Source organism: Micromys minutus (genome assembly GCF_963924665.1).
Source record: "Micromys minutus genome assembly, chromosome: 18".
In the NCBI taxonomy this organism is placed as follows: domain Eukaryota; kingdom Metazoa; phylum Chordata; class Mammalia; order Rodentia; family Muridae; genus Micromys; species Micromys minutus.
The window spans coordinates 9,618,494-9,635,607 of record NC_137953.1 but is presented as its reverse complement, the minus strand read 5'-3'; the positions used below and the strand labels follow the sequence as shown (position 1 = coordinate 9,635,607).

The window sequence follows — 17,114 nt, the reverse complement described above, 5'->3', positions numbered from 1 at the left end:
GAAAGGTTCTCTGGAATCTGTGATTTGGGTCATTCATGGCAGATGTTTTCCTCTAGCTGTGTGACACTGAACTAACTATGTTTGTATGTTTGTTGTTAGTGTGTTTGTATATGTGCAAGTTACTATTGTGTATCTGCACACACACATACATATATACATATATATATATATATATATATATATATATATATATATATATATACACATGTTCATGCAGATGGTAAAAAGAGGTTAGCCTTGGGTGTTGTTCCAGAGGTCCTGAGTTCAATTCCCAGCAACCATAAGATGGCTTGTAATCATCTATAATGGGATCTGCTGCCCTCTTCCTGCATACATGCACCTATATGCAAATAGAGCACCCATATATATAAGAGAAATAAAACATAAAACATAAGATAAAATTTTTAAACATATTAGATAAAGGAACAGATTCTGTTCTTATATGTATACATTAAAATTCTAGAGGGTGACAAGATTGCTGAGTTGGTAAAGAGGCTTGTGGATAAGACTGACAACTGGAGTTTAAACACCCAGAACCATGGAGGTGAAGAGAACTCATGGCAGCTAACTTCTGACCTCCACATGTGCATTATAGCATGCCCTCTAGCATGCGTGGGCATGCACGCACACACACACACACACACACACACTAAAGCAAGAAAGAAAAAAAGAAAGAAAGAAAGAAAGAAAGAAAGAAAGAAAGAAAGAAAGAAAGAATATTTAAAGGTCTAAGATGGACATTTCAATGTTTATAAAATGCTTTTATGGTATCCTTTTGGGAAATAAAAAGCAAGGTAATTTTTAGGAGTTGAGGAATCTTGGGAGAAAGAGTGATATTGGTTTAAATATGTTTGCCAATAAAATATTATTTAAGGGTATATGGCATGATTGAGCCAAAAAACAAAACAAAACAAAACAGTTTCTCACATGCTATCAGTATTTACGGATTTTCTGTGGTCAATTGTATGAGATGTGTCAGGTCTGGTTTAGTGTATTGGCTCGATCAGGCACGTGAGCAAAGGGGTACATTGATGCTGAACTTACACTCTAAAGACCATGCTGATCCAGTCCACCTATGTAGTTTCTGGTGCGTCATTTCTTTGTTTTCTCTCTGGATCAGGTGAATCAAGAGCCTAGTATTTACAGAGCCCTGGTGTATTTCTTTAAACCCAGGACACATGTGAGGTTTTCAGGGCCATGCCCATCAAACAGCTGCAGGGAGAGCCAGCGGAGAACCATTCTGAGAGGGTAACCCATTTATTTCAAAAACTTCAACCCAATTGTATTACTGCAGGCTGTCCAAACACGGAGCCCTCCCAAGCCTTTTCTGACTTACATCCTCATATTGAACACTAACCCTGCAGCTCAACCTCAGAAACCCTATGCAAACTCACCCTTTCCTCATACCTCCTCCGCTGCCGTTCCAGCCACATTGCTAATCCATGTGACCACGGAGTTATCAGCCTGTATGGTCTTTTCTCTCCTACTCTCCCTACCCTTTGCTATCTATACTCTAGAGAGATGAGAAGACCTTAAAGATCAGTTAATATCTAGACAACATGATTCTCATATGAATTCTGGTGTGCTTCAACATGGCTGACACCGGATCTGTGGAAGGACCGTGAGTCAACTGATGAGGGACGACGCAGGGTGTAAGGGCAACCCTAAAGTATAAACAGTCACATAATCTGTTCTATGGCTGTATTTCTGGCAAGAAGTCGCACTTGTGTCATTTTGTATACATAGGGCCTTGAGATTGGAGGAGAGGAATTTCTCCTTCTCCCGCTGTTAGCCAACCTGTGAAGTTCAGTGTGCACTTACCCATGGTCCATGTGCCAGTCTGAGTATATGTGCCTGTTATGTGCAGGTGTAAGCCTGGGAGAGCCTCTATCATAGGTCTGCCTGTAGGTCTAATCTGACTGTGAGTTTTCAAGCTTTTTTCAACCATCAGGCCTGGACCACACTTACACAGTTCAACATTACATATTACCTTTTCAGCAGAATGCATAGTAATTCTACGGGCACTCTTCTCTCTCTTTTTTTTAATTTTTTTTTTTTATTTTTTTATTTTTTAGTTTTCCTCCCCAACTCTTACCTATGAAGATTCAGATCTGTTAATAAACCATCTTCCCTTCAACTACAGCTGACAACCCAGTCTCTGTGGCTTCCATCCTGCCCCTGTATTCTTAGAAAATCTGAAGTTAAGTTTGAGGTGGTTTTGTTCGTTTGCTTGTGTTTGTTTTTGTTTTTGAGAGTATTTGTGGTTTTTTTGTTGTTGTTGTTGCTGTTGTTGTCGAGATGTGCCTTCATTGTCATTCACTCTCTACCCTGTGCTCAATCTCGGTATGGACCTAAAGTGGCCCTTAAACACCGGATCTTCCTGGGTCTATCTGTCTGTGCTGTAAGTACAGGTGTGAGCCACCACGCCTGCTTTTGTCCAGTTATGCTGCCAGCTAACGGGCCAGCCTCAGCTCATGGACACGTATTCATACATTGTCACTGAACGCAGCACTGTGCAAACAGAGGTGAAACCCTGTGACAAGAGCAATCACCCAGGACATTCACACACGCACCTTTGTGCTTAGCTGATGGTCCTATGAGCAGTTCTTTAGACCAAGGTATGTCTATTCCTTCCAACCCTTGCATCTTTACCAGAAAAACTGCCTCCTCACTTCAGGGCATGTCCACATAGGGTGTGAAGTCAAGGCCATGGGATGGCATCCTGAGGTGGCATTGTCTCACTCCCCATCCCCCAGGCTTGAGTGTTGCCCTTGTCAGAGAGAACCAGCATCTTCCTCATTCATAGCCACTGTAACTGGGGCTGAAAATGGAGAACCAGGAAGGGCGGATGGTGGAGTTCAGACATAACCTTCGTGGTTGCCTGAGAGTAACTCACATATCAAGCATCAGAGAGGCGTTGCAGCAAGCACTTTCTACTCAGAGAAGGCAGCAGTTCTCCACATCGGTTCCTTGGAATTCTCCTTGGTAGTAAATCAGAGCATTAAATTGGCACAATGCTTCTTTACTGTTGATCCCTAAGGTGACCCTTAGCATCCTGCAGACATACTATTAAGATACATTACCTCAGGGGCCAGCAAGCTAGCAACATTGCTAGCTGCACTTATTATTTTATTCCTTCTTTGGGCACCATCTATTTATTGAATTCTTGCTGGAGGCAGGCACTCAGCTAGGTGCTGGGGTGTTGTTAGGAATCAATTAGGCATGGTCCTTTCCCTGAGGGAATTGGTAAACTAGCAGGAGCCATATCATAGAGCTGCGGAGCTATATGAGTATGATTCCAAAGTAAATGGGATACCAGTGAGAAAGGCAAGGAGCTGACCCCCCCTACACACACACACACACACAGGACACACCCAGAGCGCAGACTCATAAGTAGAAATGAGGATGAGGGGAAAGAGAGACAGAGGGCAGAGAGTAAGGGTTCTCAACAAAGCAAAGGCATCTTTGGGCTTTGGCTGGCTGCTGCCTGGAAGAAGGAGGAAGCCTGAAGACTGTGAAGGGGGAGTATCAAGCAAGCACACAGGCTCTGGTTAAAATGTTGGCCTCTGGGACTAGAGAAATGGCTCAGTGGCTAAAAACCCTCGGTGCTTTTGGAGACACATGATACACATAAACTCAGAAAGTCTCTCATACCTAAACATGAATAAAAATGGGTATACTGTGTCTGTGTGTGTGTGTGTGTGTGTGTGTGTGTGTGTCACATATAGGAGCTAGAGGTCTGAACCAGATGTCAGCCATCATCCTCTGCTGTACTCTATGTTTTTTCAAGGCAGGGTCTCTCACAGACCCTGACACTTGATGTTCTCAGCTGGACTGATGGGCCAGCAAGCCCCTGGGACCGGTCACTTGATCCCTTCATCAGCACTGGGGTTACAGTGCCCCACCCACCATTTCTATGTGTGTTGAGGACTTGAACTACACTCCTTATGTTTGTGTGGCGAGTACTTTACCCACGGAGTCATCTGCCCTTTCCCAAGGTAAACAGGCAGCTTTTCTAGGATCTCAGAAAAGCAAAGCAGTTGATCTGATTGGGATATTCAGAAACCGGCTCACCCTACCTGTTGCATAGGAAAAGGACTAGAGAGAGGCCCAACCAGAGGCTCTGCAGCTTCCTACAACACACAGCAAGAGGCTTTCTTTACCAGAAGAACTGGGGAGACACCAGGTTAGGCAAGGGGACAGAGCAGCCACACAACAAGAAAAGTGGGTGTGGAGGCACAGGACAGCTGGACGGACTCTGCATCTCATTTTCCGGATGAATTGGTACTTTCATTGCTGCCCCACAGATTTTGCCACCAATTTACATCGTCCACCTCCCCCTAGTACATTACTTTGGTAGAGAGTTCCCACGATGTGCCTTCCATTTCCGCAAAACTCCATTCAATTTGCTTGGAAATGAGGTCCAATTGGTGTCCCCTGATGAGCTGTGTGCACCTAGTCAGCCCACCCTGTGATCCTTGGGTAACCCACAGAGGGGCTGGAAACTATGGATCAGGGGAAAATACCAATTTTCATATTATTGTCCTGCATTAGTTAAACTAAACTTCAGAAAACAGCTGATCTGGCCGACTCAATTTCTCTAGTCATATATACATATATATATATATATATATATATATATGTATATATATATATATATATATATGCTACAAATAATATTAATTTAAAAAAATAAAAGTTTCCCAAATAACCCTTCTTAACTCAATTACAAAAAGCCAAAAATTCTTCCTAATATTTTACTGATATTTTTTGTGCACTAAATGATCGTTAAAGGATTTTCTAAGTGTGTCATAGGTTGTAACAAATCTGACTCAATAGCATCAATTTCTGGACTGGCAAGATGGTTTAGTGTGTAAAAGTGCTTGCAGTCAAACCTGAGGAACTGAGTTCAATCCCCAGAACCTGCATGGTCAAAAAAAATAAAATAAAATAAATAACTCCACCGGATTTTTACCTACCACGTGCATGCCCTGCCACACATACTACACACACATGAATAAATGAATGAATAAATAAATATAATACAAGAGAAATAAATATACTTTAAATTTGTTTTTAAATGCACTCATTTTTCTGTGAGAACCATGTGCTAAACTAAAGGAAAGTACCAACCAATATTTTAAAAATACAAAAGGTAGAAAATACAATGTGACTAAAATCCAAAGTCAAGAAAACCTGAAGGACTGAAATGATTGTCATGGAGCTCAGCTAGGGAGGGAGCTCCTGTCTTCTCTGGGTAACAGGGCCTTTTATCAGACTGAACACAAGAACCCCAATGAAGGAGCCAAGGAGCTGGCAGGGTCTGCAACCCCATGGGAAGAACAAAATTACCAACTAACCAAACCCACCACAGCTTCCAGGGACTAAAACACCAACCAATGAGTTCACACAGAGAGACCCATGACCCAAGGTGCATATGCAGCAGAGGATGGCATTGTCTGGCATCAATGGGAGAAGTCTTTGGTCCAGTGAAGGCTCATTTTCCCAGTGTAGGGGAATGCCAATGTGCTGAGGTGGGAGAAGGTGGTTGGGAGAGGAAGCATGGAGGTAATGGGAGGGTGGGGGGATATGGGATTGGGGGAAGGGGATAATATCTGAGATGTAAATGCAGAGAATATTCAATTTTAAAAAATTAAAATTTTGATGTTTCTTTCTAGCTGCTACTCTGCTATCACAGGGCGGCATGTCCACTGGATGCCGTATGAAGAAGCAGAGAGAGGAGGCTCGTGGTGAAGGACATTCAGGAGCACCTGGAACGCTCAGCGGCTTACCTGGCTTCAGGCAGGGCGAACCTTGCAGATTTGACCTGCTGAATAAGCCTAAATGTAAGATTGTGGCATAAGTTCACCTTATGTACTGTACTCATTCACTTAAAATGTGCAGAACCTTTGGTGCCAGGGAATACACAGATCTCTGGTTTGAACAGTTAACAGGATCAGCAGCGACAAAAGTTATCCTACAATCTTATGTAAATTGTTTCACTCCAGGATTCCCACTTGCAGACATGCTGAAGTGGTCCCTAAGGGACCCATGTCCCAACTGGGAATAATTATAAAAGAAAATGCAAAATGAAATAATTTGCCTAGTGTGATAGTGCACATCTGCCATCCATCTTCGCATTCTGCATGCAGGTGTTAGTGTATCTGAAGTTTGAAGTCAGACTGGCCTACATAATGAACCTATTTCGATAACAACCACAGGGAGAACGCTTTCTAGAATCTATTCAAGATGCAGCACAGAAGTCCAAATGTAGGCTCTGCTCAAGGAAGATGCTCAGGAGAAGAGCCTGTCTTTCCTCATGTCACACAGCTCAGCTTTCTTCCTGATACCAGTTCATTCTCAGAAGGGGACCTGACGTTCCGAGGGGAATGTGTCTGGGGGTGGGATGTGGAGAAGAAGGTGGCTACATTTGATTAGCAAGGTGATGACTAAAAATAAAAAGAGAAATGGTATTGCATGTCACAGTCTTTTCATAGATATTAAGGGCAGTATTATCACATTTATGTCTGTAAGTTAATCGCAAATAAACAGTTCCTAAAGGCAACAAAACAAAAGTGAGACAAACAGAAACAAACAAACAAACAAAAAAAAAAAAAACCTCAGTCTTTTAAAATAAAATAATTACTCAAATAAAACCCTAGGTTTACATTTCTTTACGGGTTTTTTAAAGAAAATATTAGTCATAACTCTGTATGTATGTATGTGGATATCCGTGTATGTGTCTATATGTCTCTGATTTTGGGTAATATATTTGGAGAATTAGAAAATGAGCATAAATATGTCAATGAACATAAAATCAATATGTCATGGAAAACTATAGTATTATAACCATAGAAATTTTTTAAAAAGTTTCTATATTCAAAAATATCATTTTTCAAAGTAGAAACAAAGTCCACAACCCACATTAACTGCTTTCTTTCAATCCACACACTAATCCCTGCTCCCACTTGGACACTAAGGTACTCTAAGATGCTGCTGGCTGCAGAGGTTATCATGGTCAGAGAGGAGAACACCTAAAGCAAGGAGAGCCACAACCCTCTGACATGGCATCTAGAATCATCCACAATGAACCCAAACCCAGGAGGGGAAAGTCGTGAATATGCTCTGTCATGGGAAAAGGAAGAATGGATAGAAAGAAAGCTCATACATGCTAGCCTCATGTTTACTGAATGCCACCTTTGGATTCCAAAACTGTTACAAATGAAGCCAGGCACAGAATTAATGACATCAACAGTACTGAATGCAGAAAATACTGAACCTTTTCATTGTTGATGGTACACCGGCGATTCATATTTTCTGTGAATTCTATAACTATAGAAATTATAATAACTTACATAGTAAGGTATTTCTATATGCTAATACTATTTCGTTTCATATGGAATTTAAATTTAATTCAATAATACTGTTCTCTTCTCCTTTTTCCTTTCACCCCACCCCCACTCAATTCTCAACTTTTCTCCATCATCTCTTTGACATCCAAATAAAACAGTCTGTCCATTTTCATTTCAGCTTGCATTTGTTACCCATGCAACAGTTTTATTCCAGTTATGAAGCAGAGGGTGAATGCTCCTCAGTGGTAGTGATTGAGGAGCTTAATGCTCATGATCGGTAAGTTTGGAGCTGATGCTTGTAACCATTTCAGACTTCTGAGGATCATCACCCCTCTGAGTCTATTCACACATTTCCTGATTAACATCCCAGGTTGTTGTCTTTCTTTTTTTTTTTTTTTCTTTAGACCATATCACTAATTTTTGTTTTGGCCAAAATACAGCCACTTCCTAAATCCAGGCAGGCTAGCTATTATTTCTTCTCTGGATAAGGTTCCTATATCGCTGGATATAATTTTGGACTTATAATGAAACACCCACAGATTTCTCTACCTCATAAAATATCTTTCTGATCCCGAATTTACATTACTACTGGCCCTGAGATCTTTTGGTCCACGGTAGACTAAACAGCTATTTAGATTAAACACACACACACACACACACACACACACACACATTTTAAAAAACACATTTTTCTCCCCAAATTCACTCTGTGACCAGTGTTATGAACTCCTCCCCCCACCCTTCAGCCACACCCCTGTTTAGCATGACATTGCCATTTCTGTCTTGGTTTCAGAGTAGCAGAAATTACCCTCACAAAATCCTTGTATGATTGGACCTTTGGACATTCCCACTAAGAAGGTGAGGGTAGGAGGGTCCTTAGAACCTCGTCTCAATGTTCAGAAACTCCCTATTTCCTTCCCCATCAAGCTTTGTATAATCCTGCCCTAGTTGCTGTGGTCTCTGGATGTGCTGAAGACTATAAGAGGTCAAAGTTTAACCAAGTGAGCCACTCCAGGTCAAGTTTCTGAGGTGCTTCCCCATGCTGGGATCAGCTTTTCAGTGATTAGGCTACTCAGGGGTTATTTAAACTCCTGCAGGAAACTCCTTACCCAAGTTTCTGTAAGTAATCCCGCAAGTCTCACTGGTTCTGCCAGCCAGGTTTAGACGAAATAATTTCCTTGCTCTGTCCTTAGAGCCTTATCTGGAGTCAACAGACATTTGTTCATGCCTCCCAAGTAAAACTCACACAATCTAGGCTTCAGTGCATGCAGTGGAATGGGGAATGCTGAGGGTGGGAAGGAAACATGTTCTAAATTGTCCATCTGGAAACTTTAATTTGCCTCCTTCTAATCAAACCTACCATTCAGTACTGGAGAATCCTTGCTAGTTACTACAGTTCTGGCTGCTGCCTGTTGCTCAGAAAAATTAGCAGAGATGTTTCACCGTTTGAAGAGTCATGACACACAGCAAGGGAGGGTGGCTAATCACTTGTCTTTTTTCAGAGGAGAATACTCAGAAAGGAAAGGGGGGGAAATGCTTCTAATACTTGGCATTTTAAAGAAAACCACAAAGCAACCATCTATTAAAACTTCAAGAGACACATGTAGAGAAATAGTGTGTATCTACAGCTTGTGTTGTGATGTCTCCAGGTCAGTGACTCACCTCCACCAGCTTGTTGGCATGTTCACGGAAGACTTGGGCATATTCCTTCACCTCCTTTTCGTTCCCACTCTTTGCAGCCTCAATGAGAACCAGCAAAGGGACATTGGTTTCCAAGAAAGAATCTGATATGTGATCCATCACAGCTTTCCGAAGCTGCAGTTGAAAACAAAAGCAGATAGACGTTAGGAGTAGAGTTGTCAATCTCCCTCAACCACTATCCCATTGCGCTTTCATTACAATGTAAACAACTGTGATGCTTAGCTTAAATTGAGAAGTTGACACAGCTTAGAAGCTGCTGGGAAACTGTCTCCATGGGAGATTGCCTAGATCAGATTGACTTGTGCAGGTATCTGTGGGGAACTTTCTTGATTGTGTTCACTGGTGTAGGAAGACCCTGACCACTATAGAATTCCCTAGGCATGGAATTCTGGACTATGTAAATGTGGAGGAAAGAATGGTGAGCACTAAGAAACATGCATGCATTCATTATCTCTCTGCTAATGACTGTATAGGACTAGTTGCTTTAGAGTTTCTCTTGCCTTGAGTTTTCCACGATAATTAAACAGAACCTGGAATTATAAGTCAAGCAAACCCTTTCTCCCCTGAGTCACGTCTGGATAATGATCACAGAAATGGGTTGCATCTGGAACAATAATACTCCAACTCCTCTTTGCATTTTCTGTTGTATCAGAGGAAATGAGGCAGATTTATGTATGTCTGCTTACAGACTATATGCATTATATGTCTTGAAAATTACAAAAACAAACTGTAGTTCAAAACACTGACCAGAGATTTGTTCTCATCCTTCACTGAACTGTGTATTTGGCTCCAAGAACTCGGCGTCCTGGTAAAGTTCAATAGCCCAGGTTTCTCAGCAGTGGAGACCCTGAGGTACCAACCAGCCATTTTAGACAGCATCATATGAGATGCTGAGCCTTGATGCTACCCTAGAAACTTTACCTCTCTGTGGCCTCCTGCCCTTTTCACATCCACAGTTTGAGTTTTATAAAGGGAAAAGGGGAAACAACTGAAAATCATAAAAATATTCCACCCCAGGAGCTATGGTTATGCGGTTGCTATGTTCCAGGAAAAAAAATATTTAGAATTATGTTTCAAGGTAAGAATAAACAAACCCAAATCTTCTAACAATACATAATTACACACCATTCCCACACCATTAAAATAAAGTGGGGCAGCTGCATAGAAACAAAACAAAACTATCCCTGAACGATTACCTTGCTTCTACTTTATTCATAATCATCTTAACATATATGGGCTACAAGTAGAAGTAAACACAAGAGATGATGGTAAACAATCTGTGCATTTCTAAAATCAATTTATTAACCTGCAGCCAGGAAGATGTAGGGGAGTTCTGACAGTGTGACATCCTCACTGTGACTGGTCAGAAGTAGTATGAATGAAGCCCTGTTCTTTGGGGCACTAATTACCACAAAGGATATATTTGCATGTGTGTGAGTTGGCTTGACTTCCCTCTGAAGTGCTTTGACATTTTTCCTTGAAAGATTATGTGAATTTCAAGTCACTACAATACTTGTTTGGCAAAAAAAAAAAAAAAAAGTAAAATTAGTTCCTGGAAATGATATTGGTCATCTGTAATATCTTTTAGGGGTATTTATCATATGCCAATACTCAAATTATTTTGTTCAATAATCTGTTGGTGAACCTATTCAACAATATTAAGACACATAGAGCATTATTAAGGTAGTTCACCAGCTAAACCAGCTGGGACTCAGACTAGTAAAATCACTTGTGTTCAGTCCTGACTTGACAAGGAAAAGAAACTGCCAAGAATGACCTCAAGGGGCCTTACAGGGAACATTTCAAACAAACCTGCCAAAGCTGCTTCAAAAGCGTTGGTGATTCATGTAGAGATGTAAAGTATAAATGAGTAGAGATATATTTTAAAATAACTTTCAGGAATAAGAAAGACAGATATGTGGAAGTCTCCCTAAGGAATAAGTCATAGGTAAATGAGGAAGGCTATCCCATGAACCAAGCCACAATACTCTTAATTCCTACAGAAAGTGACTGAAGAAGGAGCTCTGTGATGCTAGACAGAACATCTGTATCTAGATCAACTCTTCCTAGACTTTCAGGCAGAGTTTGCTTACAGAAATGAAGAAAGTGAAACATCACAGAAAGATGCAAAGAGTAGATTGTCCCTATAGACATTAAAAATATACCAGAAAGATGTGCCTATAAAACAGATGAAAATAGTATCCTTGAATTAAAGTAATATAGCACTTCAAATTAAAGAAAGGACTTTATAAACAAAATATAAGATGTAAAAGAATGCAAAATGTTGTGAGAAGCATCTAGGAACTAGACATTATGCCTTATACCTGTAATCCCAGTACTTGTGAAGTCCAGGCACGACAATTACCATGATAAGCTGGATAGTGAGTCTTAAACCCATTAGAAGCACAGTATAAGAACCTTTCTAAACTTTAAAAATGAAGAAATGGCTCAGTGATTTAGGTAGACTTGCTAGATTTGCAGAGAATGGAGTTCAGTTCCCAGCATCTATGTTAGATAAACCACAGCAACCTGTGCTCCAGGTCCTTGATGTGAAGACTAGGCAGTGAACAATTCAGGCTAACACACCATAGCTTCTGACAGAGCTTCAGATAGTAAAAGGAAAAGTGACACACACACACACACACACACACACACAAAATAACCCTTTATAAATCTTTATAAAGAGAGTCACTAAGAATTACATTTTAAAATCCCAAGACAAAATTGCAAATAATCTTTAAAAAAAAAAAAAAAAAAAAAAAAAAAAGCAAAACGAATAGCAAGTGCCTTACAAGGAAAAAAAAGTCAAAAGAAGATTGGCAAGAGGTTAAAGGGATGTGAGAAAAGATGATAAATCAAAATAAGAAAAGAAATGGAACACATGGCTTCCAGGCATCCCTGAAGAAAGAAAGCCAAAGCCATTTTAACTACTTATACCAAGACTGATAAAAGGGAGAATTCCAAGCAGACACAGAAAAGGTGTTCATGTACTGATCATTGCCTTCCTCCATCCCCAAAGAAAAGGTCAAAAAACGACAAATTGTAGCCTGGCATGGAAGTATATATTCCCGTGGGGAAACTGAGTCTTAAATTCAAGTCATTATGGCAAAAAAAGAAGAATGTCTCTCTCTCTCTCTCTCTCTCTCTCTCTCTCTCTCTCTCTCTCTCTGTGTGTGTGTGTGTGTGTGTGTGTGTGTGTGTGTGTGAGTGCGCACGTGCATGCATGGGGGGGGGAGTCAGTAGGATATGGGAGATAATGGAAACTCAAGGACTCAAGGATGAGTAGAAAATGAAAAAAAAATTCTAAATATAACTACACTGTGAGGGCTTTTGTAAAGGACAACTCTAGAATCTATGTGCCAGAGCAGAAATGGCTATCAGGACTTTCTTCCATCCTGTGCCACATCAGCCATGATCCAGCACACATTTATGCTGAGCTCAATTCTGCTTCCTAATCATTCTTAGCACAGTGCTCTAGGCAGCTCGTTCTCATCAACCCTGCTATTTCCTACAGGATAAAAGCTTTCTCCTTTCTGCTAGGCATCCTTCAAATGGGAACTTTCTTCAGATATAATTATCTATATCTCTAAGAAATCTACAGCCACCTTGAATTTTAGAATTAAAGTGAACACTGAGTCAGGCTGGGCTGATGATACTTTATTAAAAGATCTGACAACTTAACATCCGTCCAATCACTGTCATGTTTAGAACAATCCTATTAAGCATTGGAGTATTAACTTTTAAAAAATATTACAATGTAAGGCATAGCCAACAAGGTCAAAGTTGGTTGTACAAGAGTATGATTCAAATAAGGCTCAAAATTCTGAAGGCTTAATATTTTTCCTTGAATGTAGCTGCCCCAGGCTTTCCATGATTACTGACATATTTTACCACAGTTCCTTATGCTTTGTGCTATAATTATTATTAAAAATGAAAGATCAAAGCAACGAAGTGACTGGGCCAGCAGCCATCCAGCCTAGAGGGTTTGACAAAAATTGAGCCTCATTAAGTCAAGCAAATTTTAGCCAGTGTGAAGGTCAGTTCTGGTAATTAGTCAATGCAATAATCCACCCAAAGCTACTTTAATAAGTCAAGGTGCCCCAAGTGCACAGGTTCCCATACTGATAAAGGTACTGGTTCAGCCTGGTATGATACTGGAGAACAGATGGTATTCATGAACCCCCCACACTCACAAAAAGCACTAAAAAGATAATCATCATGTTCGCTTAATTGGCATTCTTTTTCAGAGAAATATGAGATTCATTGGTCATTATCTTGATGATACCACAAAACAAAATCATTTTAACTGGGACACATGTGCATCTTAATGGGACCAAGAACCTAAGAAAACCAAAATGAGTAGCTCATTTGGTCTTGTTTTTATCCTCCCACTACACCAATTCCCCATGAAATTCAGGCTCTGGTCGTTCAGTTAAAATATAGCAGCCCATTACTGGAACACCTAAATACAGATGCTGTGATTGAGTTTCCCCACCCAGATTCAGTCTTTGCCCTCCAGGACAGCAGAAACAATCAAAAAGTCAGACTGAGAGTCAGGAGACATGTCTCTCTGATGGAATAAAAAGCACTGAGAGAAAGTGGTAAATAAAGCATATTTATTAAATTATCATGACCTTCTTAGGCCTTTTCTATATAACTCTACAATATAGCGCCAGGCCTCCAAGACACTGATTTGGCCAGGCAGTCTAGATCCAGGGAGAATCCACATGATGCTCCCTTCTGGCTTGCAGGTCTTGCTCTCTGCACTTCCTTGAGAAAGAAACAATCAGATTATCCTTTTGTGATAGTTTGGCAAGTTGACTATATGTGGAATCAACTAAGAGGTAAGCTGCTGTAAATGCCTATAAGCAATTATCTTGATGGCATTAATTGATGTGAGAAGACCATAGTAATTGTCAGAACGACCATTGCCTGGGTAGAATGCTGCATAACGTGGAGAAAACACTGTGAGCAGCAGCACAATGCATCCCCCATTCTCTGTTTTTGACTTGTGGTGGTGGTGTGACCAGCTATTTCAAGCTCTTGCTGCCTTGACTTGCCTGTCATGGCAGACTGCTTGCCTTTGAACTGTGAACTGAAATAAACCCTTTCTCCCTTAAGTTGCTTTTAATCACAGCAAGTGAAAAGAACACTGAGGCACTTGATTATCATATGAAGGAGGGAGGTGACAAAAGTGTTGAACAAAACAGATCCGATCCGGGCATCATAGAACAAGTCAGAGCCACCAAGAACCAAGGCTAGTCACAGGGAAAGCAAACTTCTGAGAAATAACTGCTGTTGTCTATATCCCTCAGGTGCTATTCCAATACACTGCCATAACAATAAGTGATTGATTATGTATCTTATGAGAATAAGTTTTAGTGATCATCAAGTCACCTTGTCAGGGAATTTTGCAAAGAGAAGTTTTGGAAATAGCCTTTTGATCATTTAGCTGACTAGTTTGGAGTCGTTTCAATGCAGGCTTATTTCTGAAAGCAGGCCATGTTCCATTCTATAGTCATGAATCTTATTTAAAAATATCAAGGCTATAATTTCTTATTTGTATAGGTTAAAAATCATCTTTAGTTAAAAACTTGTTTCAATGAGAGCTGTTCCAGAAGGACAGGAGCAGGTGTTTAGTTCCATCTGTTGATTTCATTTTCTGCCCCAGCACACACAGGTCTGAGTCAAAGTCCTCTCTTTCCTATATGACAGGCAAGGGTAATTGCTTTCATGAGAAGAGACAATAAAAGGTTGCCTCAGGGTTCATGGGAGCGATTATTGAGGATCTCCAGATGGCCTCAGTCCAGCAGGTGCAGCAGCTTGACTTGGTGACAGAAAAATATTTGCAGAAAACTGAGTCTGCAACTGGTAGGTTCAGCATAAGAGACTCAAGGAAAGGTTGTAGGAATAGAGGGTGCATTCAGAAAGTACTGACTATATGTAGCATATTAAAAAGAGTGAGTGAAGACAGGGTAGGAATAGACAGACTGCATTTTACATTTTACATTAACAATCTTTATCTAGAGATTCTTCTTTATATCACTGTTCTAAAGCATTAGGAGACTTATTTTCACCCTAAGAGAAGGCTGATGAGAAGGCTCAGAGTGTAAGAGCATTTTCTGTCCAAGCTTGAGATCCTTCATGTGACTTGGCAGCATCCACGTAAAAAGCTGAGCATAGTTGTGTAGTTTCATGGTTATATGGTTGCATATACCTGTACCCATTATTGGGAGATAGAAACAGGCAAACCCCAGGAGCTTAGCCTAGTGACATAATGAGCTTGAGCTCAGTCAGAGACCCTGACTCAAGGTCATAAGATTGAGAGTGGTAGAAGGAGACAGCAGAGCTCCTGCTTCGACTCCTCCATGTATTCATAGTTTTTAAAGAAAGGATCTATAGAAACACATAGGAACAAGTTCTTCTAGGGAGGAAAGTGAAGTACAGAGATGATTCAGGTTGCTTCCATTTCAAAGATCACATGATACTTTCTGACATCTTGAGACTGTAAGACCTTGGGGTAAAAACAACTTGACTCATAACCTAGATGATAAATAGATGGATGAATGGATGGATGGATGAATGGCTGGATGGATCAGATAGACAGACAGACAGACAGACAGACAGACAGAAGATTAATAGATGTACATGCAGCGACAGAGATAGAGGCATACAGATACAGATGGCTTACACTGCTGACTCTCTGTATCCAGAGAGTCAATGTTTATCACAGCAATGTTCTGCTAAAAGAAATTCATGGACCATTAGGAGGGATGAAGAGAAAGTGAAAGGACTCTTGAAAGAAGAAGGGTCTGGGGATAGGGAGTTAAAAGAGAGGAACGGGAGAAATAGGATGTAGGGGATACAAAAGAGAAGAACCACAGACACACATTTTGTTTAAAATTCTTATAAACTATCGAACACATTATATAATAATTTTTAAAAAATCATTAGACATACATTTTTTATCAGAAACATTTAAAAATATGTCTGTACTGTGAAGACACAGAATACATTTATCATTATTGTCTAAAGAGTATAGCATCACTCTAGAGATTTTTGAGTGGAAAACATGCCCAATAGCATCCAGACAATATAGCAGCTTTATTGTTGTCTTTGGGAATGGGTCTCATTATGTAGTTCTTACTAGCCTGGAAGTCCCTATGTAGACCATACTCAACAGAAACCCACAGAAATCTGTTAGGATTAAAGATGTATCCCATCATACTCAGCCTAACTGTAACTTTGATTCTCATTCTCATACCTACTAGGATCAAACTACATTCATCCTAATATATCTGTTGCACTGTCCATTAAAAACAAGAATATCCATAGCTGAGAGCCTGTTGTCTTAGCAAGTGGGACCAAGAATATCTTAATCTTGGTACATCAAGTAAGTATAAGGACACAACACTGCTCATGAGTTAAGACTCTTCCCCTAAGCAGGTAATAAAATTCCTCTGTAAGCTGTCTATTATACTGCTTCAAATGCCCTTGCCTACAAACTAAAAGGCATGGTTAACACTTTTTACATAAGCTGGAAGACCAAAATGTAGCTATCAATCAAGCAAGGCAGAAAGGAATGACTTGACAAAATCATTCATTAAGTGTGACAGCACTCAGGAAAACAAAGCTTTCTTCCAACTGTTTAAGCACATATGCAACAAGGAAATATTAATTGCATAAAACAAGACATTTAAAGGTATTAGATCAGCACTTCCTGTCTGTTTTAACTAATTGAGCCTCTGTCAGTGTAAATAATCACATTTTCATCGGCAAATCCAAAAGAGCACAGTTAACAGATCACAGATCACACTTATGTAAACAATGTGCTTCCCTATTTCATGGGAGAGGAGTATGGTGAAAGTATAGATATACACTGTAACCCATAAGCTGGAGAAGAAAACTTAAACTGTTTCAAAAATGACCCAGTGATGTCTGCCTTGTGGGACATACTAACTGTATTGGTTAGATGGAGATATACTCAAATAAATTTTTATAAAAGTGTGGCGTACTTGGGTTTTTGTTTTTTACTTTTTTGTTTGGGGGTGTTGTTTTTGT

General features: G+C 40.2%; 1 protein-coding gene across 4 annotated transcripts in view; it reads right to left on the bottom strand.

Annotated features, from left to right (window-relative positions):
• CTNNA2 (catenin alpha 2) overlaps positions 1-17,114 on the bottom strand; it is a gene marked incomplete at both ends in the record, with an annotated part of 909,395 nt that overhangs the window by 226,063 nt on the left and 666,218 nt on the right. For all 4 annotated transcript variants that reach the window (XM_080932244.1, XM_080932242.1, XM_080932243.1 and 1 more), the window contains one exon: positions 9,015-9,167. In XM_080932244.1, coding sequence (XP_080788370.1) covers positions 9,015-9,167 — 153 coding nt within the window. The remainder of the gene's footprint in view (positions 1-9,014; positions 9,168-17,114) is intronic.